Below are 20,375 nucleotides of genomic sequence, written 5' to 3' on the forward strand. Positions count from 1 at the left end.
CTGTGTGGGTTTCCTCCGGGTGTTTCAGTCTTCTCCAACACTTTGAAGATGTTAGGGTGCCTTAGCCATGCCAAATTGTCCCATAATGCCCAGAGATGTGTAGGTTGTGGTGGATTAGCCATGCTAAATTGTCCCATAATGCCCGGGGATGTGTAGGTTAGGGTGGATTCGCCATGCTAAATTGCCCATAATGCCCAGGGATGTGTAGGTTAGTTGGATTAGCCATGCTAAATTGCCCATAATGCCTAGGGATGTGTAGGTTAGGTGGAGTAGCCATGGTAATTTGCCCATAATGCCCAGGATGTGTAGGTTAGGTGGAGTAGCCATGGTAATTTGTCCATAATGACCGGGGATGTGTAGGTTAGGGTGGATTAGCCATGCTAAATTTCCCATAATGCCCATGGATGTGTAGGTTAGGGTGGATTAGCCATGTTAATGTTCCCATAATGCCCAGGGATGTGTAGGTTATGGTGGATTAGCCTTGCTAAATTTCCCATAATACCCAGGGATGTGTAGGTTAGGGTGTATTCGCCATGCTAAATTGCCCATAATGACCAGGGATGTGTAGGTTATGGTGGATTAGCCTTGCTAAATTGCCCATAATGCCCAGGGATGTGTAGGTTAGGGTGGATTAGCCATGCTAAATTGCCCATAATGCCCAGGATGTGTAGGTTAAGGTGGATTAGCCATGCTAAATTGCCCATAATGACTGGGGATGTGTAGGTTAGGGTGGATTAGCCATGCTAAAGTTCCCATAATGCCCAGGGATGTGTAGGTTAGGGTGGATTAGCCATGCTAAATTGCCCATAATGCCCAGGAATGTGTAGGTTAGGGTGGATTAGCCATGGGAAATGTAAGAATTCTATGACATCTGGAGCTTTGTAGATAGTATTAATGTTCAGATTGAGGTAAGAATATGTTGATATTCACTGGATTGATTCACGGGGTGAGCAAATTGACCTATGCTGAGTGAGTACTACAAGTGGACCTGTACTTACAGGCATTGAGAGTGGTGCACTGAAAAAGCAGCATCTGAAGAGCAGGAGAGTCCAAGTTTCAGGCAAAAGCTCTTCACCAAGACTGAGATCACATTCGCCTATGCTCACTGGGGTTTAGTAAAATGAGAGGTGATCTCATTGAGATACACAAGACTCAGGAACAGTTTGACAATGTTTGTAAGGACAGTCCACACTGAGAGGTTGTTTCTCCTGGGCTGGGGAATCTAAACACAGGGCAAAGCCGCAGTCTGAGGGGATAATGGGCCAATCATTTCAGATTGAGGAGGGTTTTGAAAGATTATGAATTATAGGAACTTTCTGTCCCTTGTGGGTTCTGAATTGAGTGTATTCAAGACTGGGACTGATAGATTTTTGATCTCTTAGGGAATCAAGGGAACAGCAAACTGAGTCAGAGAAGAAGGTTAACAAAGTTCATATTGAATAGTGGAGCAGGCTCAATCCAAACTGATCTGCCCTGTTCTCATTTCATGCATTCTTTATTCTAGCACTATAGGATGGGACACTAACAGAGAAATAGGACAAAGAGCCAGTCAAGGCAGAATGGGCTAAATTGCCTCCCGAATGTTGGTACTGTGAAGTCAAAGGAACATTTGCAGCAAACCTGACTTTTTCTATCATTGTGATGTTTGTATTTTCTTTACTAATTCCTTACTGTCCTGTAAATGACTCATTTGTGCAGCAAAGACCATATCATTGTATTTTTCTGCACTTTAGATTGTGGACTGAAATGAAAAAGAAGGACTGTTTAAAAACCCAAGGGTTATGGAAGGAATTGATACACTTTTTAAAATAAGTTGCTGAAACTCATTGTATGTGGTGTTTACACTGCTGCTTTGTTCAAGCGGTTGGGGGAGCTGTTTGTATACAACATGGCACCGTCTGGGTATAGAATGAGATTTGGCCAGCAACATATGGCTGATTGAGCTGTGACAGTCATAGATGCCAAAGAACATCAGCCCAAGAACAATGCTTGGTTCCTGAGTGACTAAACAGCTTGTGAGTGGAAACAATATAACGAGAAGCCTGTGGATTGCTGGAAGGGCAGGTCTCTCCGTAATACAAATGCATGAAGCCTGAAAGAAGGCCAATCATCTTCGTCAATTGTTGTTGTAAGTTGTTGCCTTTAATCAGTACCTAAGAGACTTTGTGCTTTGTGTACCAATCACCCCGTGCCTCCTTTTTCCCACTTCATTTATGGGATATGGGTGTCACTAGCTAGGCCCGGCATTTATTGCCCATCCTTAATTGCCCAGAGGGCAGTTCAGAGTCACATTGCTATTGGCCTGGAGTCACATGTAGGTCAGATCAGGTAAGGATAGCTGATTTCCTTCCCTAAAACCAATTAATTAACCTGGTGGGTTTTTCCTGACAAATAAGCAATGGTTTCATCATAATCATCATCAGATCTTATTTCTAGATTTTTATTGAACTCAAATTCCACCATCTGCCACAGCAGGATTTGAACTCAGGCCCAAAGAACATTATCTGGGTCTCTGAATTAATAAATCTAGCATTATTAACACTAGGCTATCATTACCTATATCCCCATGAACCCTGTGGACTAGTCCTACTGCACTGTGTCTTTTAGTCATTTTAACCTCCATCCATAAAACCAATGTATTTTTTAGTTTGTCTGTGTCTGTCTCTGAGAGTGAGTGAGTGAGAGAAAGCGTGTGTGTGAGAGTGAGTGTGAGAGTAAAGGTTTTAAAAGAGTTTAAGAGATTTAGTTAGTAGAACCATGCGTTGGATAGTTCATAGTTATTTACTTTGATTAAAATGTATGAATTTGTAATAAACAGTCGTCATTGTTAAGTACAGGAAGCTGGTCAATGTTTTCTGTTAATGTGGTTCCAACACACACAGTCTAACTTTGCAAACGTTGATTAAATCATTAACTTTTGTGGTGACCTCAGGATTGGTGGAACTTGAGAATCAGTGCCCTTCCCTAAGTGAATTGTAATAGTGTCAAACCGTTAGCTCGACTGAAATAAAAAATGACACTTCTCTCCCTGTTTTGTGACAGAGAATGTGGTAACAGTAGCTGATACTGTCCGACTGGAGGATAATGGTGTGAAGGAGGCGGTGGAGGATGAAGAGGATGATCCGTGGGCACTTCCCCAGCTCGAGAGCCAGGGACCCCGATGGAGCGGTAAACAAACTCTCTGTCCTAACTGTTTATCAAACAACTCTCACCCTCCAGCTCGTCCCTTCATGTTGGTTTTGTCCTTTTACAGAATTGGATCGAGTTGGAAAGGTGAAACAAGTCTTGAAAAGGATTGTCATGATCATTCTGCTCATTACTTTTCTTTACGTCTTTGTTTGTTCTCTTGATGTCCTCAGTTCAGCATTTCAACTAGTTGGAGGTAATTGGATCTGAGAATTGCGTGGAGACTCCTTTTGCCCCCCTGGGGGTGGGGGTGGGGTGGGGGGAGGGCACATATGGGAGGGTGCGTGTGCACGGAGTGGTGTTCATCAGAATCCAAAAACTGGGACCTGGAGCACGGAGCTTGGAGCCTGGGGCCTAGAGCCCAGAGCCTGAGGCCTATGGCACTGAGTAGTGGGGGGCATACTACAGGTTGGTGATTTCAGTCCCTTCTCTTAGTCTATCGGAATCTCGAATGAGCAAGTAGAAATATAGATAGTTCGAAAATAGAAGCATGAGTTGGCCATTCGGCCCTTTTATCCTGTATCACCATTCAATATGACCATGGTTGATCATTGAGCACAGAACCCTGTTCCCACTCTCTCCCATTACCCTTTGATACCCTATGAACTATATTCAACTCCTTCTTGTAAATATTCGATGATTTGGCCTCAGTCATTTTCTGTGTTAGAGAATTTCACAGGCTCACTGTTCTCTGGGTAAAGAAATCTGTCTCATCTCAGTATTGAATGGCCTACCCCATATCCTTAGACTGTGGACCCTGTTTCTGGACTCCCCACTCACCAGGAACATATTTCCTCTGTCTGGTCTTGTTTGAATTTTATAGATTTCTATTAAAGTTCCCTCATTCTTCAGCTAATATCATCCTAACTGATCCAGTCTCTCTTCTTAAGTGAGTCCTGTCATCCCAGGACTCAGTCTGGTAAACCTTTGTTGCACTCCGTCTTTAGCCAGAACATCTTTCCTTGGACAAGGATACTTGCTAATGTTGATCTTGCCTAGCGCATGCCCTGTGTGACATAACCTGCATGTCTCTGACTAAGTTTTCTACACCCTATGATTTGTACATCCTTGCTTCCTATGATCTGCCTGGACTGCTCATAAACTGGACTTTGCACTGGTCTTCGGTACACGTGACAGGAAATCAATCAATCAGTGCGCACACACGATTTCAGGCCTTGGAACAACTGCAGAAAACATTCCTGCTCCTGCACTCAAATCTGCACTAGCATTAACAAAGCAGACCATGACTGAGGTGAGGTAGTTTCAACATTTGAATGACAGGTATGAGACAGTTAAGGGTCTGCACCCCTCCCCCACTGAGAAAAGGTGGCACGTAGTCAGGCAGGGAGATTCTGCCCACTCCCAACCACCTCTGCAATTAAGATGGCTGACCTTCCTATGCCATGGCCAAAAAAGGCATCAATTAGGGCGTCAGTGTTCCTGGGTCTCAGCACCAGGCCTGAGAGGAAGGAGCCGGCCTGCTCCACTGTGGGTTGATGTGGGGGGAGATCCCTGGGCCTGTTCAATTTGTGCACCAGGCAAGGGGAGAGCAGGTTGAGGGTAGGGTGATGGTCACGGCTGAGAATCAGCCCCTGTCCCTGATTCTCCAGCTCCTCTCCCTGCCCCGTGACCCTTATTCCAGCCTCCCTCCCCACCCCCAAATTGGCTATTCCTTTTTTGACACAAAGATGGAAGTTGTAATTTGAGGAGGTTGATTGGTTGGTTGATTGGACAAAATTCCCCGTGTCTGCGTGGGTTTCCTCCGGGTGCTCCGGTTTCCTCCCACAGTCCAAAGATGTGCAGATTAGGTGAATTGGCCAAGCTAAATTACCTATAGTGTTCAGGGATGTGTAGGTTAGATGCATTAGTCGGGGGCAAATGTAGAGTGGTAGGTGGATGGGTCCTGGTGGGTTCAGAGGGTCAATGTGGATTGGTTGGGCCCAACACCCTGTTTCCATATGGTAGGGATTCTATGAAAAAAATGTGTAGTTTGACAGGAAGAATGAGAAAGCAGAGTATTGCAGAATCAGAATGACTGCAGCAATCCCAGGTACAGGGCCTGTTCTAGATTTATGTTCTAGTGCCAGCCCAGAACGTGTCATTCACTGGTTTTACTGGGTGTTGTTAACTGCTGATGTAAATTGTCACTATGTTTCTTCAGGGAAGATGGCTGGTGACATATTTGGTGATAACACAATCCTGGCCAACCCCATCGCTGGCCTGATGCTGGGAGTGTTGGTGACCATTCTGGTACAGAGTTCCAGCACATCCTCATCCATCGTGGTTAGCATGGTCTCCTCGGGCTGTAAGTATGACCGTCTGCCCTCTGATACGTACCCCCTCTCACAGTGAAGACTCTGTCTGGTACTCACCCAGCTCTCCCCTGCATTGTGCCCACTTGGTATAGGGCACACCTTGGCTTTGCATCTTTTTTGGACAAACATGTGATAGAAAGTCTGAGTATTAGATCCTTCCGTGTTCATTGACATGTACGGATTTGAAATAAACTCCATCATGTTCTGACTGGTTTGACTACAGCAAGTTTAGTCTCCTCCCACAGCTTGGGTGGGGGCGTACTGTCTCCCACCATATACTCCACCCATCAGGTTAACCTGCTGAGGACTAACTCAGTTCCGGCCCTCCCAGGGTTTGTGGCTGCTTTCTGTGTTGGTCTTGGTTGGGGGTGTGAATGGAAGTCACTGTCAAGGCTGCCTTGAGAAGGTGGGACTGAACTGACTGGCATTGTATCAACATCTTCTCTGACCCCCCACCCCCACCCCACACCCCAAAACCCTGGGACGCAGTGAGTGCTGCCCGAGATGAGAGGTGGAGAAAGAGGGTGTGACCATGGTGCGTTCTAAACAATGCCTTTCTTCCACAGTGCTCAATGTCAAGGCTTCTATTCCCATTGTCATGGGGGTCAATGTGGGAACATCAGTGACCAGCACCTTGGTATCTTTAGCTCAGTCTGGAGAACGTAATGTGTTCAGGAGGTAGGTCATACAGATCTATATTCACTTTCTAACTGTTGGCGTCTGAGTATTAGATCCCTCCTTATTCACTGACCTGTATGATTTGTGGTTTAATTAATTCCTCTCAAGCACTGGCTCTGACGGCACACTCATGTAGCGTAGGAGCATTCCATTTGTCCGTCCCTGCTCTGGGCATCCAGGAATCGCCTCATATCCAAACTGCTCCCTCTGGATTCAATTCGTTGCTCAGTCTGCCATTGGGCAGACGGTTCAGTGAGCCAGGGCCTGAACTGGTCACCAACCGACAGGAAATCAGGCACCTGAAGCTGACCTGCAGATCGTGTGGTCCACATGGAGCATGGTCCCTGCAGAGAGGGTGAGGGGTGATTGAAAACGCTGGAAATTCTGATCATGTGGAGGCCTCGCTGAGGACTCTGAGGAACGGGCCGTGTCCGGGACAGAAGGTGATGGTATGTCAGGCTGTGGCCCTGAACTGGAGAGAATGGGGTTCAGTGGGAGATTGTAGGTGGTGCCCTTGGATCTGGGGAGATGATGAGAGAGTGTTCAAGGGCAGAATGATGGCCTCCTCATGTTGTTAAAAAACATTCATCCGCATGCCTTGTGTCCCCATGCAGTTTCCGTGAATATATTTAAATTATAGTCTTGCCTGTCAAGAGCAGGTTTGTCACCTGTCCCTCAATGTGCCTCTGCATGTAAGGATCATTCTAAATACTTTCCCTCAGCTTCCTACCCTCTACATTCTTCCCCTCCCCCATTCCTCTCTCTCTTCCCTTGTTCTGTTTCCTGCAGTCACCCACACCCCTTGTAGGACCTGCCCAAGCTTCAGGTCCATTCAATTTAGAATCCCATCAGTTTAGGCAGGAATCCACAGGGAACAGATGAATCCCTGGGGAGGGGATTGGGAAGAATATTTTCTGGGGATACAGATTCACAAGGCCTTGGGTGTCAGGTGACTGCTGAATCGGCAATAACTTCCCATTTGTCTTTGCCAAGTGGGGCACAGCTTCAGTCACTCTGTGACTCAGTGATGACGGTGGTTGTCCTGAGAGATCTTGGGGGATGCTTGATGACAGATTCCCTGAAGATGGAGGGACAGGTCATTTTCTTTGGAGCAGAGAAGACTGAGGGGGCGACCTAATAGAGGTCTATACGATTAAGAGGGTCATAGACAGGATGGGAAGGAAGCAGCGATTCCCTTTCATCAAAGGGTCAATAACAAGAGGACATCATTTTAAGATAAGATTAGATTAGATTCCCTACAGCGTGGAAACAGGCCCTTCAGCCCAACAAGTCCACACTGATCCTCCGAAGAGTAACCCACCCAGACCCATTTCCTTCTGACTAATGCATTAACACTACAGGCAATTTAGTACGGCCAATTCACCTGACCTGGACTGTGGGAGGAAACCGGAGCACCCGGAGGAAACCCACGCAGGCAGGGGGAGAATGTGCAAACTCCACACAGACCGTTACTCCACACAGACAATCGAACCCGGCCCCTAGTGCTGTGAGGTAGGAGTGCTAACCACTGAGCCACCGTGCTGCCCCTAAGGTGAAAGGTAGAAGGTTTACACAGGATATAATGGAAAATGTTTTCCCTCAGAGTGTTGTGGGGGTCTGGAATGCACTGCCTGGTAGAATGATTGAGGCGGGAAACCTCATAACCTTTAAATGTCACTTGTATGACAGTGTCAAGGCTCTGGGCCCAGTGCTAGGAAGTGGGGCTAGTTCAGATTTAGAGTAGCTTTGTTGGTTCAGATTCAATGGGCTGAATGGCCTCTTCTATGCCTTGTGATTCTGTGGGCCTTAGTTTGGGTTCCCCAAGCCCAGCACAAACCAGGGATGGATCTGAGTGAGTTGTAGCAGAGTGGTATAGTTTCTGTTTGTTTCACATCAGTACGGTGAGGGGATCTGTTTCCCTTCAGATGAGGGATACTTAAACATAACCTTCACAAGGTGTCACATCAAAGGTTATTGTGCAAACTGGGATTTCACGGTGGAGGGCGGCATGGTGGCTCAGTGGTTAGCACTGTTGCCTCACAGCACCAGGGTCCTAGGTTCGATCCCAGCCTCGGGCGACTGTCTGTGGGGAGTTTGTACATTCTCCCCGTGTCTGTGTGGGTTCACTCCGGGTGCTCCAGTTTCCTCCCCCAATCCAAAGATGTGCAGGTCAGCTGAATTGGCGAAATGGGTCTGGGTGGGTTACTGTTCAGATGGTCAGTGTGGACTTGTTGGGCCAAAGGGCCTGTTTCCACACAGTAGGGAATTGAATCTAATCTAAAATCCAACATGAATAGAAGACTGACTGGCTGGCAGAAAACAGAGTACACTGAGCTGGTTTCCCTTTCCGATTGGCAGGATGTGACAGGATGGACTCCTGCTCTGTACTGGGACCTCACAATTTACATCAATGACTTCAATGAAAGAAGTGAAGGCATGGTAACTAAATTTGCAGGTGACACCAAGTTATGTGAAAGGTATATTGTGAAGAAAGCATAAGGAAGTTGCAAATGGATATAGAAAGGTTAAATGGCAAAACTCTGATAGATGGAGGATAACATGGGAAAATGGGAAATTGTTCATTTTGACAAAATGAATAAAGATATTACCTAAATGAAGAATGACTTCAGAATTCTACAGTGCAGAGAGATGTAGGTAATTCAGCGTATGTGTTGCGAAAGGTTAGCATGCAACTCCAGGAAGTAATTCAATGGGCTAATGGTAGGCTACTCCTTACCACAAGAGGAATTTTACATAAAACCAGGATGCCATGTTTCTGTAACACAGGGCATTGGGGAAACCACAGTGTGTACAGAATATTGTGTGTGGTTTAGGTCTCTGTTTAAGGAGGGAGGTGCATGTATCGGAGCTTTACTAGACTGATATCTGGAATGGGTGAGTTATCTTATGAAAATAGGTTGAACAGACTGGGCTTATTAGAAGAACGAGGGGTGATTTCAATCATAGAATCCCTACAGTACAGAAGCAGGCCATTCGGCCCATTGAGTCCATGCTCACCCTCCAAAGAGAACCCCACACAGATCCACCCGTAACCCTGCATTTCCCATTGCTAATCCACCTAGCCTGCACATCCCTGGCCCCTATGGGACAATTTAGCCTGGACAATCTGCCTTACCTGCATAACTTTAGACTGTGGGAGGAAACTGGAGTACCTGAAAGAAACCCATGGAGAACATACAAACTCCACACAGATTGTGGCCGAGGTAGGATTGAACACAGGTCTCTGGTGCTGCATGTAGGTTTGCTCACTGAACTGGAAAGTTCGTCTTCAGACATTTTGTCACCACACTAGGTAACATCATCCAGATGAAGCACTAGTGGTATGGCCCGCTTTTTATTTATGTGTTTAGGTTTCCTTGGGTTGGTGATGTCATTTCCTGGAGTGATGAACTTTCCTGTTCTTTTTCTCAGGAGGTGGTAGATGGGGTTCAAGTCAATGTGTTTGTTGATAGAGTTCCGGTTAGAATGCCACCCTTCTAGGAATTCTTGTGTGTGTCTCTATTTGGCTTGTCCTAGGCTGGACGTGTTGTCCCAGTCAAAGTGGTGTCCTTCCTCATCCGTATGTAAAGATACTAGGGAGAGAGGGTCATGTCTTTTTGTGGCTAGTTGATGCTCATGTATCCTGGTGGCTAGTTTTCTGCCTGTTTGTCCAATATAGTGTTTGTTACAGTTCTTGCAAGGTATTTTGTAAATGACATTAGTTTTGCTTGTTGTCTGGAAAGGGTCTTTCAAGTTCATTAGCTGCTGTTTTAGTATGTTGATGGGTTTGTGGGCTACCATGATGCCAAGGGGTCTGAGTAGTCTGGTAGTCATTTCTGGTATGTCTTTGATGTAGGAGAGAGTGGCTAGGGTTTCTGGATGTGTTTTGTCTGCTTGGTTGGGTTTGTTGCTGAGAAATCGGCGGACTGTGTTCATTGAGTACCCGTTCTTTTTGAATACACTGTATTGGTGATTTTCCACTGCTCTTTGTGCTAGTGCTGTTAGGCAGCAGTGTTAACCAGTTAGCCACCATGCCGCCTATAATGAAATGGAAATGTGTGGGCAGCACGGTGGCAGTGGGCGGCACGGTGGCACAGTGGCTAGCACTGCTGCCTCGCAGCGCCAGAGACCCGGGTTCAATTCCCGCCTCAGGCGACTGACTGTGTGGAGTTTGCACGTTCTCCCCGTGTCTGCGTGGGTTTCCTCCGGGTGCTCCGGTTTCCTCCCACAGTCCAAAGATGTGCAGGGTCAGGTGAATTGGCCATGCTAAATTGCCCGTAGTGTTAGGTCAGGGGTAAATGTAGGGGTATGGGTGGGTTCGCTTCGGCGGGTCGGTGTGGACTTGTTGGGCCGAAGGGCCTGTTTCCACACTGTAAGTAATCTAATCTAATCTAATCTAAAAAAAAAAATCCTGAATAGTCTTGACAAGGTGGATGTGGAAAGAATGTTTCCTCTTGTGGGTAACACCAAAACTGGGGGACACTTAAAATTAGGGGTCGCCCTTTTGAGACAGAGGTAAGGAGACAGTTTCTGTCTCAGCCACTTGTGTGACTTTGGGACTCTCCACCTCAGATGACAGCAGAGGTGAATATTTTTTTTTAGATTACATTACAGTGTGGAAACAGGCACTTCGGCCCAACAAGTCCACACCGCCCCGCCAAAGCGCAACCCACCCACTCCAGAAAGTAATTCAATGGGCTAATGGTAGGTTACTCCTTACCACAAGAGGAATTTTACATAAAACCAGGATGCCATGTTTCTGTAACACAGGGCATTGGGGAAACCACAGTGTGTACAGAATATTGTGTGTGGTTTAGGTCTCTGTTTAAGGAGGGAGGTGCATGTATCGGAGCTTTACTAGACTGATATCTGGAATGGGTGAGTTATCTTATGAAAATAGGTTGAACAGACTGGGCTTATTAGAAGAACGAGGGGTGATTTCAATCATAGAATCCCTACAATACAGAAGCAGGCCATTCGGCCCATTGAGTCCATGCTCACCCTCCAAAGAGAACCCCACACAGATCCACCCGTAACCCTGCATTTCCCATTGCTAATCCACCTAGCCTGCACATCCCTGGCCCCTATGGGACAATTTAGCCTGGACAATCTGCCTTACCTGCATAACTTTGGACTGTGGGAGGAAACTGGAGTACCTGAAAGAAACCCATGGAGAACATAGATTGTGGCTGAGGTAGGATTGAACGCAGGTCTCTGGTGCTGGATGTAGGTTTGCTCACTGAACTGGAAGGTTCGTCTTCAGACATTTTGTCACCACACTAGGTAACATCATCCAGATGAAGCACTAATGGTATGGCCTGCTTTTTATTTATGTGTTTAGGTTTCCTTGGGTTGGTGATGTCATTTCCTGGAGTGATGAAATTTCCTGTTCTTTTTCTCAGGAGGTGGTAGGTGGGGTTCAAGTCAATGTGTTTGTTGATAGAGTTCCGGTTAGAATGCCATGCTTCTAGGAATTCTCGTGTGTGTCTCTGTTTGGCTTGTCCTAGGATGGACGTGTTGTCCCAGTCGAAGTGGTGTCCTTCCTCATCCATATGTAAAGATACAAGGGAGAGAGGGTCATGTCTTTTTGTGGCTAGTTGATGTTTCTGTATCCTGGTGGCTAGCTTTCTGCCTGTTTGTCCAATGTAGTGTTTGTTACAATTCTTGCAAGGTATTTTGTAAATGACATTAGTTTTGCTTGTTGTCTGGAAAGGGTCTTTCAAGTTCATTAGCTGCTGTTTTAGTGTGTTGGGCAGGTTTGTGGGCTACCATGATGCCAAGAGGTCTGAGTAGTCTGGCAGTCATTTCCGAGATGTCTTTGATGTCGGGGAGAGTGGCTAGGGTTTCTGGACGTGTTTTGTCAGCTTGGTTGGGTTTGTTGCTGAGAAATCGGCGGACTGTGTTCATTGGGTACCCGTTCCTTTGAATACACTGTATTAGTGATTTTCCTCTGCTCTTTGTGCTGGTGCTGTTAGGCAGCAGTGTTAACCAGTTAGCCACCATGCCGCCTATAATGAAATGGAAGTGTATGTGGATGTGGATGTGGAAAGAATGTTTCCTCTTGTGGGTAACACCAAAACTGGGGGACACTTAAAATTAGGGGTCGCCCTTTTGAGACAGAGGTAAGGAGACAGTTTCTGTCTCAGCCGCTTGTGCGACTTTGGGACTCTCCGCCTCAGATGACAGCAGAGGTGAGGCTGCTGAATATTTTTTTTTAGATTACATTACAGTGTGGAAACAGGCCCTTCGGCCCAACAAGTCCACACCGACCCGCTGAAGCGCAACCCACCCATACCCTGACACTTACCCCTTACCTAATACTACGGGCAATTTAGCATGGCCAATTCACCTGACCTGCACATCTTTGTGATGTGGGAGGAAACCGGAGCACCCGGAGGAATCCCACGCAGACACAGGGAGAACGTGCAAACTCCACACAGTCAGTCGCCTGAGGCGGGAATTGAACCCGGGTCTCTGGTGCTATGAGGCAGCAGTGCTAACCACTGTGCCACCGTGCCGCCCGGTGACAGGGGTGAATAGAATCTTGTTTGACAAGAGTTATTGGGGTAGATAGGGTGTAGAATTTGAACCTAACAGATCGCCCTTGCTCTTGGTGAACGGTGGAAAAGGCACAGGGGACAGAATGACTTGCTCCTGTTCTAAGTCGGGATATTGTTATGTTTGTATGTGAGCTTTATTTACCACATCAGACGGTGAATGAAGGAGCCGTCAGTGTCTGTCTGAAATCTCTGTCCAGCTCCCTCTTTCCATCACGTGATGTTCCACAGGCACATAACCCCAACCTCATTAACAGACCATCCTCGGGGTGAGTCACTCTGCATCTCCTCATACTGTCACCCCAATTCAAGAAAATATTTGCCAGTATTTATTAGACACCCGGAGTGACTAAGACAACATCAGAGACAGTCAAGAATGTTAGGATGTGGAATAATACATTGGGTGATTAGATTCCCGACAGTGTGGAACCAAGCTCTTCGGCCCAATGAGTCTACACCAACCCTCCAAAGAGTAACCCACCCAGACCCATTTCCTTCTGACAAATGCATCTAACACTACGGGCAATTTAGCATGGTCAATTCATCTGACCTGCACATCTTTTGGATTGTGGGAGGAAACCGGTGCACTCAGAGGAAACCCACGCAGACACGGGGAGAACATGCAAACTCCACACAGACAGTCGCCTGAGGCTGGAAACAAACCTGAGTCCCTGGTGCTGTGAGGCAGCCGTGCTAACCACTGAGCTTCCATGATGCCCTAAATGGCAGGCCTCGTACCCAAAAAGACTTGAACGAGTCAGTTGGGTTTTTACAATAACTCAACAGTCACTTTCACTGATACCATCCTTAACTTCCTTTCTGTTGGGATTATGCTACAAGCTCCCCAGCAGCGAATGTGAGATAGAGGTACAAATATGTAGAGAGATCATAGAAAAATATTGGAGCAACAGGGTGGTGGTGATAGGGGTTTTTACTTTTCGCAACGTTGACTGCGATTCACTTAGTGTTAGAGATCTGGATGGAGCAGAACTTGTAAGGAGCATCCTGGAGGGTTTTATAGAGCAGTATGTAAATAGTCTAACTTGGGAAAGGCCTATACTGGACCTGGTATTAGGAAATGAGCCAGGCCAGGTGGTTGATGTTCCAGTAGGGGATTACTTTGGGAACAGTGATCACAATTCCATAAGTTTTAGAATACTCATGGACAAAGACAAGAGTGGTCCTAAAGGAAGAGTGTTAAATTGGGGGAAGGTCAATTATACCAAAATTCGGCAGGACTTGGGGAATGTGGAAGGAGCAGCTGTTTGAAGGGAGATCCACATTCAACATGTGGGAGGCTTTTAAAGAGAGGTTGATTAGAGTTCTGGAGAGATATGTTCCTGTGAAAATGAGGGAGAGAAATGGCAAGATTAGGGAACTCTGGATGAGAGATGAAATTGCGAGACTAAGAGGTAAAAGGAAGCATACATAAGGTCTAAGTGACTGGAGACAGACAAAGCTTTGGAGGAATATCAGGGAAGTAGGACCAATCTGAAATGGGAATTAAGAGGCTAAAAGAGGTCATGAGATATCCTTAGTGAGCAGGGTTAAGGAAAATCCCAAAGCCTTTTATTCATGTATAAGGAACAAGAGGATATCAAGGGAAAGGATTGGCCCACTCAAGGACAAAGGAGGAAAGTTATGTGTGGAGCCAGAGAAAATGGGTGAGACTCTTAATGAGTACTTTCCATTGGTATTCATCGAGGAGAGAGACATGACAGATGTTAAGGTTACAGATAGATCTTTGATTACCCTAGGTGATTCTGGGCGGCACAGTGGGTCAGTGGTTAGCACGGCTGCCTCACAGCGCCAGGGACCCGGGTTTGATTCCAGCCTCAGGCAACTGTCTGCGTGGAGTTTGCACATTCTCCCCGTGTCTGCGTGGGTTTCCTCTGGGTGCTCCAGTTTCCTCCCACAGTCCAAAGATGTGCAGGTCAGGTGAATTTGCCATGCTAAATTGCCCAGAGTGTTCAGGGATGTGGAGGTTAGGTCCATTAGTCAGGGGTAAATGTACAATAATAGGGTGGGGGGGTGGGTGTGGGAGGGAGGCTCTTTGGAGGGTTAATGTGGACTTGTTGTGCCGAAGGGCCTTTTCCACACTGTAGGGATTCTATTCTATGACTCTAAGTCGGCATAAGGAGGGAGGAAGTGTTGTGTATTCTATAAGGCGTTAAGGTGGACAAGTCCCCAGGTCCAGATGAGATCTATCCCACGTTACTGAGGGAAATGAGAGAGGAAATGCTGGGGCTTTAACAGGTATCTTTGCAGCATCCTTGAACATGGGTGAGATCCCAGAAGACTGGAGAATTGCTAATGTTGTCTCCTTGTTTAAGAAGGGTAACAGGGATAATCCAGGCAATTATAGATGGGTGAGCCTGAGGTCAGTGGTAGGGAAGCTGCTGGAGAAGATACGAAGGGATAGGATCTATCCCCATTTGGAAGAAAATGGGCTTATCAGTGATAGGAAGCATGGTTTTTGCAGGGATGGTCATGTCTTACAAACCTTATAGAATTCTTTGAAGAGATGACAAAGTTGACTGATGTGGGAAGGGATGTAGATACGTGGACTTTAATAAGGTGTTTGATAAGGTTCCCCATGGTAGGCTGATGGAGGAAGTGAAGTTGCATGGGGTCCAGGGTGTACTAACTCGATGGACAACAGGAGACAGAGAGTAGTAGAAGGGAATTTCTCAAAATGGAGACCTGTGACAAGTGGTGTTCCACAGGGATCTGTGTTGGGACCACTGTTGTTTATGATATACATAAATGATCTGGAGGAAGGTATAGGTTGGAGGTGACACTAACATTGGTGGAGCAGCAGATAGTGAAAGGGGACTGTCAGAGAATACAGCAGAATATAGACAGATTGGAGAGTTGGGCAGAGAAATGACAGATGGCTTTCAAACCAGACAAATGCGAGGTGATGCATTTTGGAAGATTCAGTTCAAGAGCGAACTATACAGTAAATGGAAAAGTCCTGGGGAAAGTTGATGTATAGAGAGATTTGGGTGTTCAGGTCTATTGTTTCCTGAAGGTGGCAACGCAGGTCAGTAGAGCGGATAGCAAGAAGCTTTTACCCAAACTGTGGGACTCAATTACTAGAGGTCACGAGTTCAAAGCGAGAGGGGAAAAGTTTAAGGGAGATATACGTGGAAAATCCTTCACAGAGGGTGGTGGGTGCCTGGAACGCTTTGCCAGCGGAGGTGGTAGGGGCGGGAACGATAGCATCATTTAAGATGTATCTAGACAGATCCATGAATGGGCAGAGAGCAGAGGGATACTGATCCTTTGAAAATAGGTGATGGGTTTAGATAGAGGATCTGGATCGGCACAGGCTTGGAGGGCTGAAAGGCCTGCCCTGGTGCTGTAATTTTCTTTGTTTTTTCTAATTCAGAAAACAAATACAAATTCATAGGCTGTTTGGGATTTAAACTCAAAGTCTCTGGTTTGTGCAAATAGAAGCTGCAAGTTTCTGCAGCAGAGTGTTCGGAGCATCCTGCTTGTTTTCATGCTAACTCTTTGGCCATTATTGCCGCGTTCAATCTTAATTCGTTTCTCTCTCTTCTTGTAACAGACAGTCATCGATCTGGAAAGAAGATTAAAATTCCTGCTATGACATGTTCCTGTTCTTTCACCAGAGCCTTTGCGGGTTCAGCAGTACATGGGATATTTAACTGGATGACAGTTGCTGTCTTACTTCCGATTGAGATAGGCACTGGCTTTCTGTACTATGTCAGCAAGGCCTGTATCGAAGGCTTCAACATTCAGTCAGGAGAGACTGCACCAGACATCCTGAAAGTCATCACAGAGCCCTTCACTCAGCTAGTCATCAAGGTATATGTGCTGTCTCCCCGCACACTCAGAAACTGAGGTACCTACATTCGGAGAGATCAAAACTCTGAGGGAGACTCATTCTGAGGCAGGATTTGTTTAATATTTCAGCCATTCCCTCATTCTCTGGGATTATTTCCTTGGTCTGGATCCATCCTTTCCCACTCCAAGTTCCTCTCCTATCTTTTACACGTGGTACTTGAATAGATCCCTACACCACGTGGCCAGCAGCAATTTGTTCATCTTTGTTGGCGGCCACACAAGCTGCAAGGTCCTCAAACCCAGTGGGACATTGCTCAGGTGTGATGACAACCATTTCACTCTCCTGGGTCTCGGTACCTCCTTCACTCACAGTCACACCCTCCTGTCTGTCACAACAGACCAAGTCTGAAGTCCTGAACCTAAGCAATGTGACCACTTCCTGGATCAATGTTCCTGCTAATGTTGCCTGTTGCAGTGTTGCTCGAACTCCAGTTAACCAACTCAGAGCCAAGGTTACTCACGTCACAAACACTGACCATCAGTGTGGCTATTTCAGGTAACACTGATCTCCACAAGCCCTGCGCTGCCACATACCTGTGGTACTGCCATCCTGATTGTATTTTAGCAACAAATTAAGCTCCAAGTTTAGATATATCACTCATCCTCTTATATGTAGTTAGGCTAAGTCGTTTAACTAGTTAAGCCAAACATTTAATGCAGTGCTTATTTCTCTAGTAGTGTTAGAGGGATTAACTCTTAAAACACTCCAGCCAATCATTGACCTGTTGACATAGGGCAGCACGGTGGCTCAGTGGTTAGCACTGTTGCCTCACAGCACCAGGGTCCCAGGTTCAATTCCTGCCTCGGGCAACTGTCTGTGTGGAGTTTGCACATTCTCCCCGTGTCTGCGTGGGTTTCCTCCGGGTGCTCCGGTTTCCTCCCACAATCCAAAAGATGTGCGGGTCAGGTGAATTGGCCATACTAAATTGCCCGTAGTGTTAGGTGCATCAGTCAAAAGGAAATGGGTTTGGGTGGGTTACTCTTTGGCGGGTTGGTGTGGACTGGTTGGGCTGAAGGGCCTGTTTTCGCACTGTAGGGAATCTAATCTGGTTAATATCTTTGTACAACCATTAGCTGTTAGAGGCTGGATAAGGGCCATAAGGAGTAGTTTCGTGGGTCGACTCCTGGGCCTGGCCAAACTGGCCATCAACAGGTCCAGGCAGCGGCCGTGGAGGGGGTCGTTAGGGCCGACTGCCTGCCCCTCTCCGCGGTTACGTTAGAGCCCGGGTGTCCTTGGAGAAGGAGCACGCGGTGTCGACCAACATCCTGGAGTTGTTCAGGGAGAGGTGGGTGCCGCAGGGAGTGGAGTGCATCATTTCTCCCTCCAACTCTATTTTGATTTAGTCCCTACCCTCCCCTTCACTGTTTGATCACACAGCATTTCCCTCTGAGAAGGGCACTGCTTGTCACTGGCCACCCTGGTGTTTCCTTTCTTCCTGGTGGTGGAATATAAATAAAGATTTGCACACTTGTTGTTTTTCACTGTGTCCGACACCTGCACGCACACAACATGGGGGCTGGGGAAAAATAAGCACTACCACTGTCATGGGGTTAGTGTCGGGGGGAAAATTGGAAAAAAAGAAAAAGTAAGTAGTTTCTTAGGATCGGCTTGTGATGCAGTGGTTGTGTCCCTATCTCTGGACCAGAGGGACGCGGTTTCAAGATCCACCAGAGGGAGACATAATAATGCCTCTGAATTGGCAAAATAGGTTAAATGAAGATAAAGCTGCTTCCTGGACTCTCTTGTGGTAGTGTCTCTATCTCTGGATTGGGAGGCCCAGCTTCAAGTCTCACTTGCTCCAGAGCTATGTAATAATATCTCTGAAACAGTTGAATAGAAAAGTATATTAAATAAATAATTTCTTTTTGACAAAGTTCCCCTTTCTGTTCTCACTGGCACCAAATTCCCAAATCAGCCCTCGCTCCTTGTCACACACATTCCTCGCCACCTCTGCTTTCGGTTCCCCCACCGTGTGGCCACAAACTCAGATTTTATAGAGTGCTTACGATTCACACCCAAGTTTCAACTCCTAATCCAGCTTCTAATTACACTATTTAATACCTATAACCTGAACACTTTTAATGCATTGACAGAATTGTGAATGCAAAGCAATCTCCGTCCAATTTTTAACTAGCTTGCTGCTTTAAAATTCTGAGCCAGAGTCTAACTGCTAATCGAAACTATAGCTTGAGAAGAAAAAAAATTACCAAAATTTACTGCTTGCACCATATTCCTAAGGAAACATTCATTCCTCATTACACTCAGTCCTCATTGTCTCTACCTTGTGTTCCCTCTTTCCTACCATCAAGACAATGTTGTCTCCAGCTGTCAAGCTCTCCCAAGTGATCCAACCTTCCCAACCAGGCTACTAGTTCCATCACGGTTCCAGGTTCACTTGGCCAGCTGCTATGATTCCTCTTTTTTTCTCATCTGTCAACTGGGCATTTGGAGAAACGATGAGCTGTCAATGCTAATACAATGTTTTTTACTCTGCAGTTGGATCAGTCAGTGATTTCAGCTGTTGCAACTGGAGAAATAGGCGCCAGGAATAAGAGCCTCATCCAGAAGTGGTGCAAATTTAATTACCTAACCGTGAGTCAGAATTTTCGACAACCCTACATTTGTTTACATATTAGTATTCACATGAATGCCAGCACATAAGCCTGCACATTCAACACTGCTTCACTCCCACTGCTGCTGCTGTAATAATGCAATACTCTCAGTACTGCGGCATTCCCTCAGTACTGACTGTCTGACAGTGCAGCACTCCCTTAGCACTCACCTTCCAATACTTCAGCACTCCCTCAGCACTGACGCTCCGACAGGGCATTGCTCCCTCAACTCTGACTCTCTGACAGCACATTGCTTCCTCAGTACTGACCCTCTGACAGCACATTGCTTCCTCAGCACTGACCCTCTGACAGCACATTGCTTCCTCAGCACTGATCCTCTGACAGTGCTGCGCTCCTTCAGCACCTACCCTCCAACAGCACGACTCTCTCTCACCACTGACCGTCTGACAGTGCAGCACTCCCTCTGTACTGGCCCTTCAACACTGCACCTCTACTCCTGTCAAATCAGTACTGAAGTTCTATCAACACAGTGCTCCTTCAATACCAGCCCCCAACATTGCACTGATCCTTAGTACTGACCTTCCAACACTGCAGCACTCCCTCTGTAATGCCTCTCTCAATTGGGAAACAGTTTAGAGAACATTTTGGATCAGTGAGATTGCACTTGATGCAATAAGTTCTAAGTGTTCCAGTCCTTCTGACAGTGCAGCACTCTGTAATGTCCAACCAGCAAAGAGTTTATACCAGCATACATGTAGGAACCCAAGAAGTTTTGATTCAGTGGTCAGAACCCTAACTATTACACAATACTGGCAAATACCAGTGAAGTGTCACAGTGGTGCGAGGCTCATGTTTTTCTGTCTGTCAATAGGTTTTGAAAAATGAATCAGTGACAAATCAGACTGAGTGTGAGGTTTTACACTGCTTTCAAACAGGGAATGGAACAATCGCACTGAAAAACAGCACAGAGACCCAGAACCTGCAGCTGTGTAAGTGACAGACAAACCCCACTGGAGCACTTGCAGGAAATGTGGCAGATTTTCAGATTAAATGTTGATTTTCATTATGTAAATTCAATCATTCTTCTTAACCCAATGTTTTCCAAGAGCATAATAATGGAATCAAACAGGGAAAGAATCTCAAAAGCATTACAGAGCAGGACCCTATAAGATTAACAATATGGAAAACACCA

The 20,375-nt window shown here is 46.3% G+C and overlaps 1 protein-coding gene across 1 annotated transcript in view; it reads left to right on the forward strand.

Moving 5' to 3' along the window:
* Positions 1-2,959: 2,959 nt before the first annotated feature.
* The window catches only part of LOC122564704 (sodium-dependent phosphate transport protein 2B-like), a 44,297-nt gene continuing 26,881 nt past the window's right edge, over positions 2,960-20,375 (forward strand). Inside the window, exons 1-7 of the mRNA XM_043719820.1 lie at positions 2,960-3,168; positions 3,254-3,382; positions 5,348-5,491; positions 6,068-6,179; positions 16,375-16,570; positions 19,107-19,202; positions 20,055-20,172. Coding sequence (XP_043575755.1) covers positions 3,301-3,382; positions 5,348-5,491; positions 6,068-6,179; positions 16,375-16,570; positions 19,107-19,202; positions 20,055-20,172 — 748 coding nt within the window. The 5' untranslated portion in view covers positions 2,960-3,168; positions 3,254-3,300. The remainder of the gene's footprint in view (positions 3,169-3,253; positions 3,383-5,347; positions 5,492-6,067; positions 6,180-16,374; positions 16,571-19,106; positions 19,203-20,054; positions 20,173-20,375) is intronic.

This window comes from Chiloscyllium plagiosum, chromosome 30 (assembly GCF_004010195.1).
Source record: "Chiloscyllium plagiosum isolate BGI_BamShark_2017 chromosome 30, ASM401019v2, whole genome shotgun sequence".
Classification (NCBI taxonomy): Eukaryota; Metazoa; Chordata; class Chondrichthyes; order Orectolobiformes; family Hemiscylliidae; genus Chiloscyllium; species Chiloscyllium plagiosum.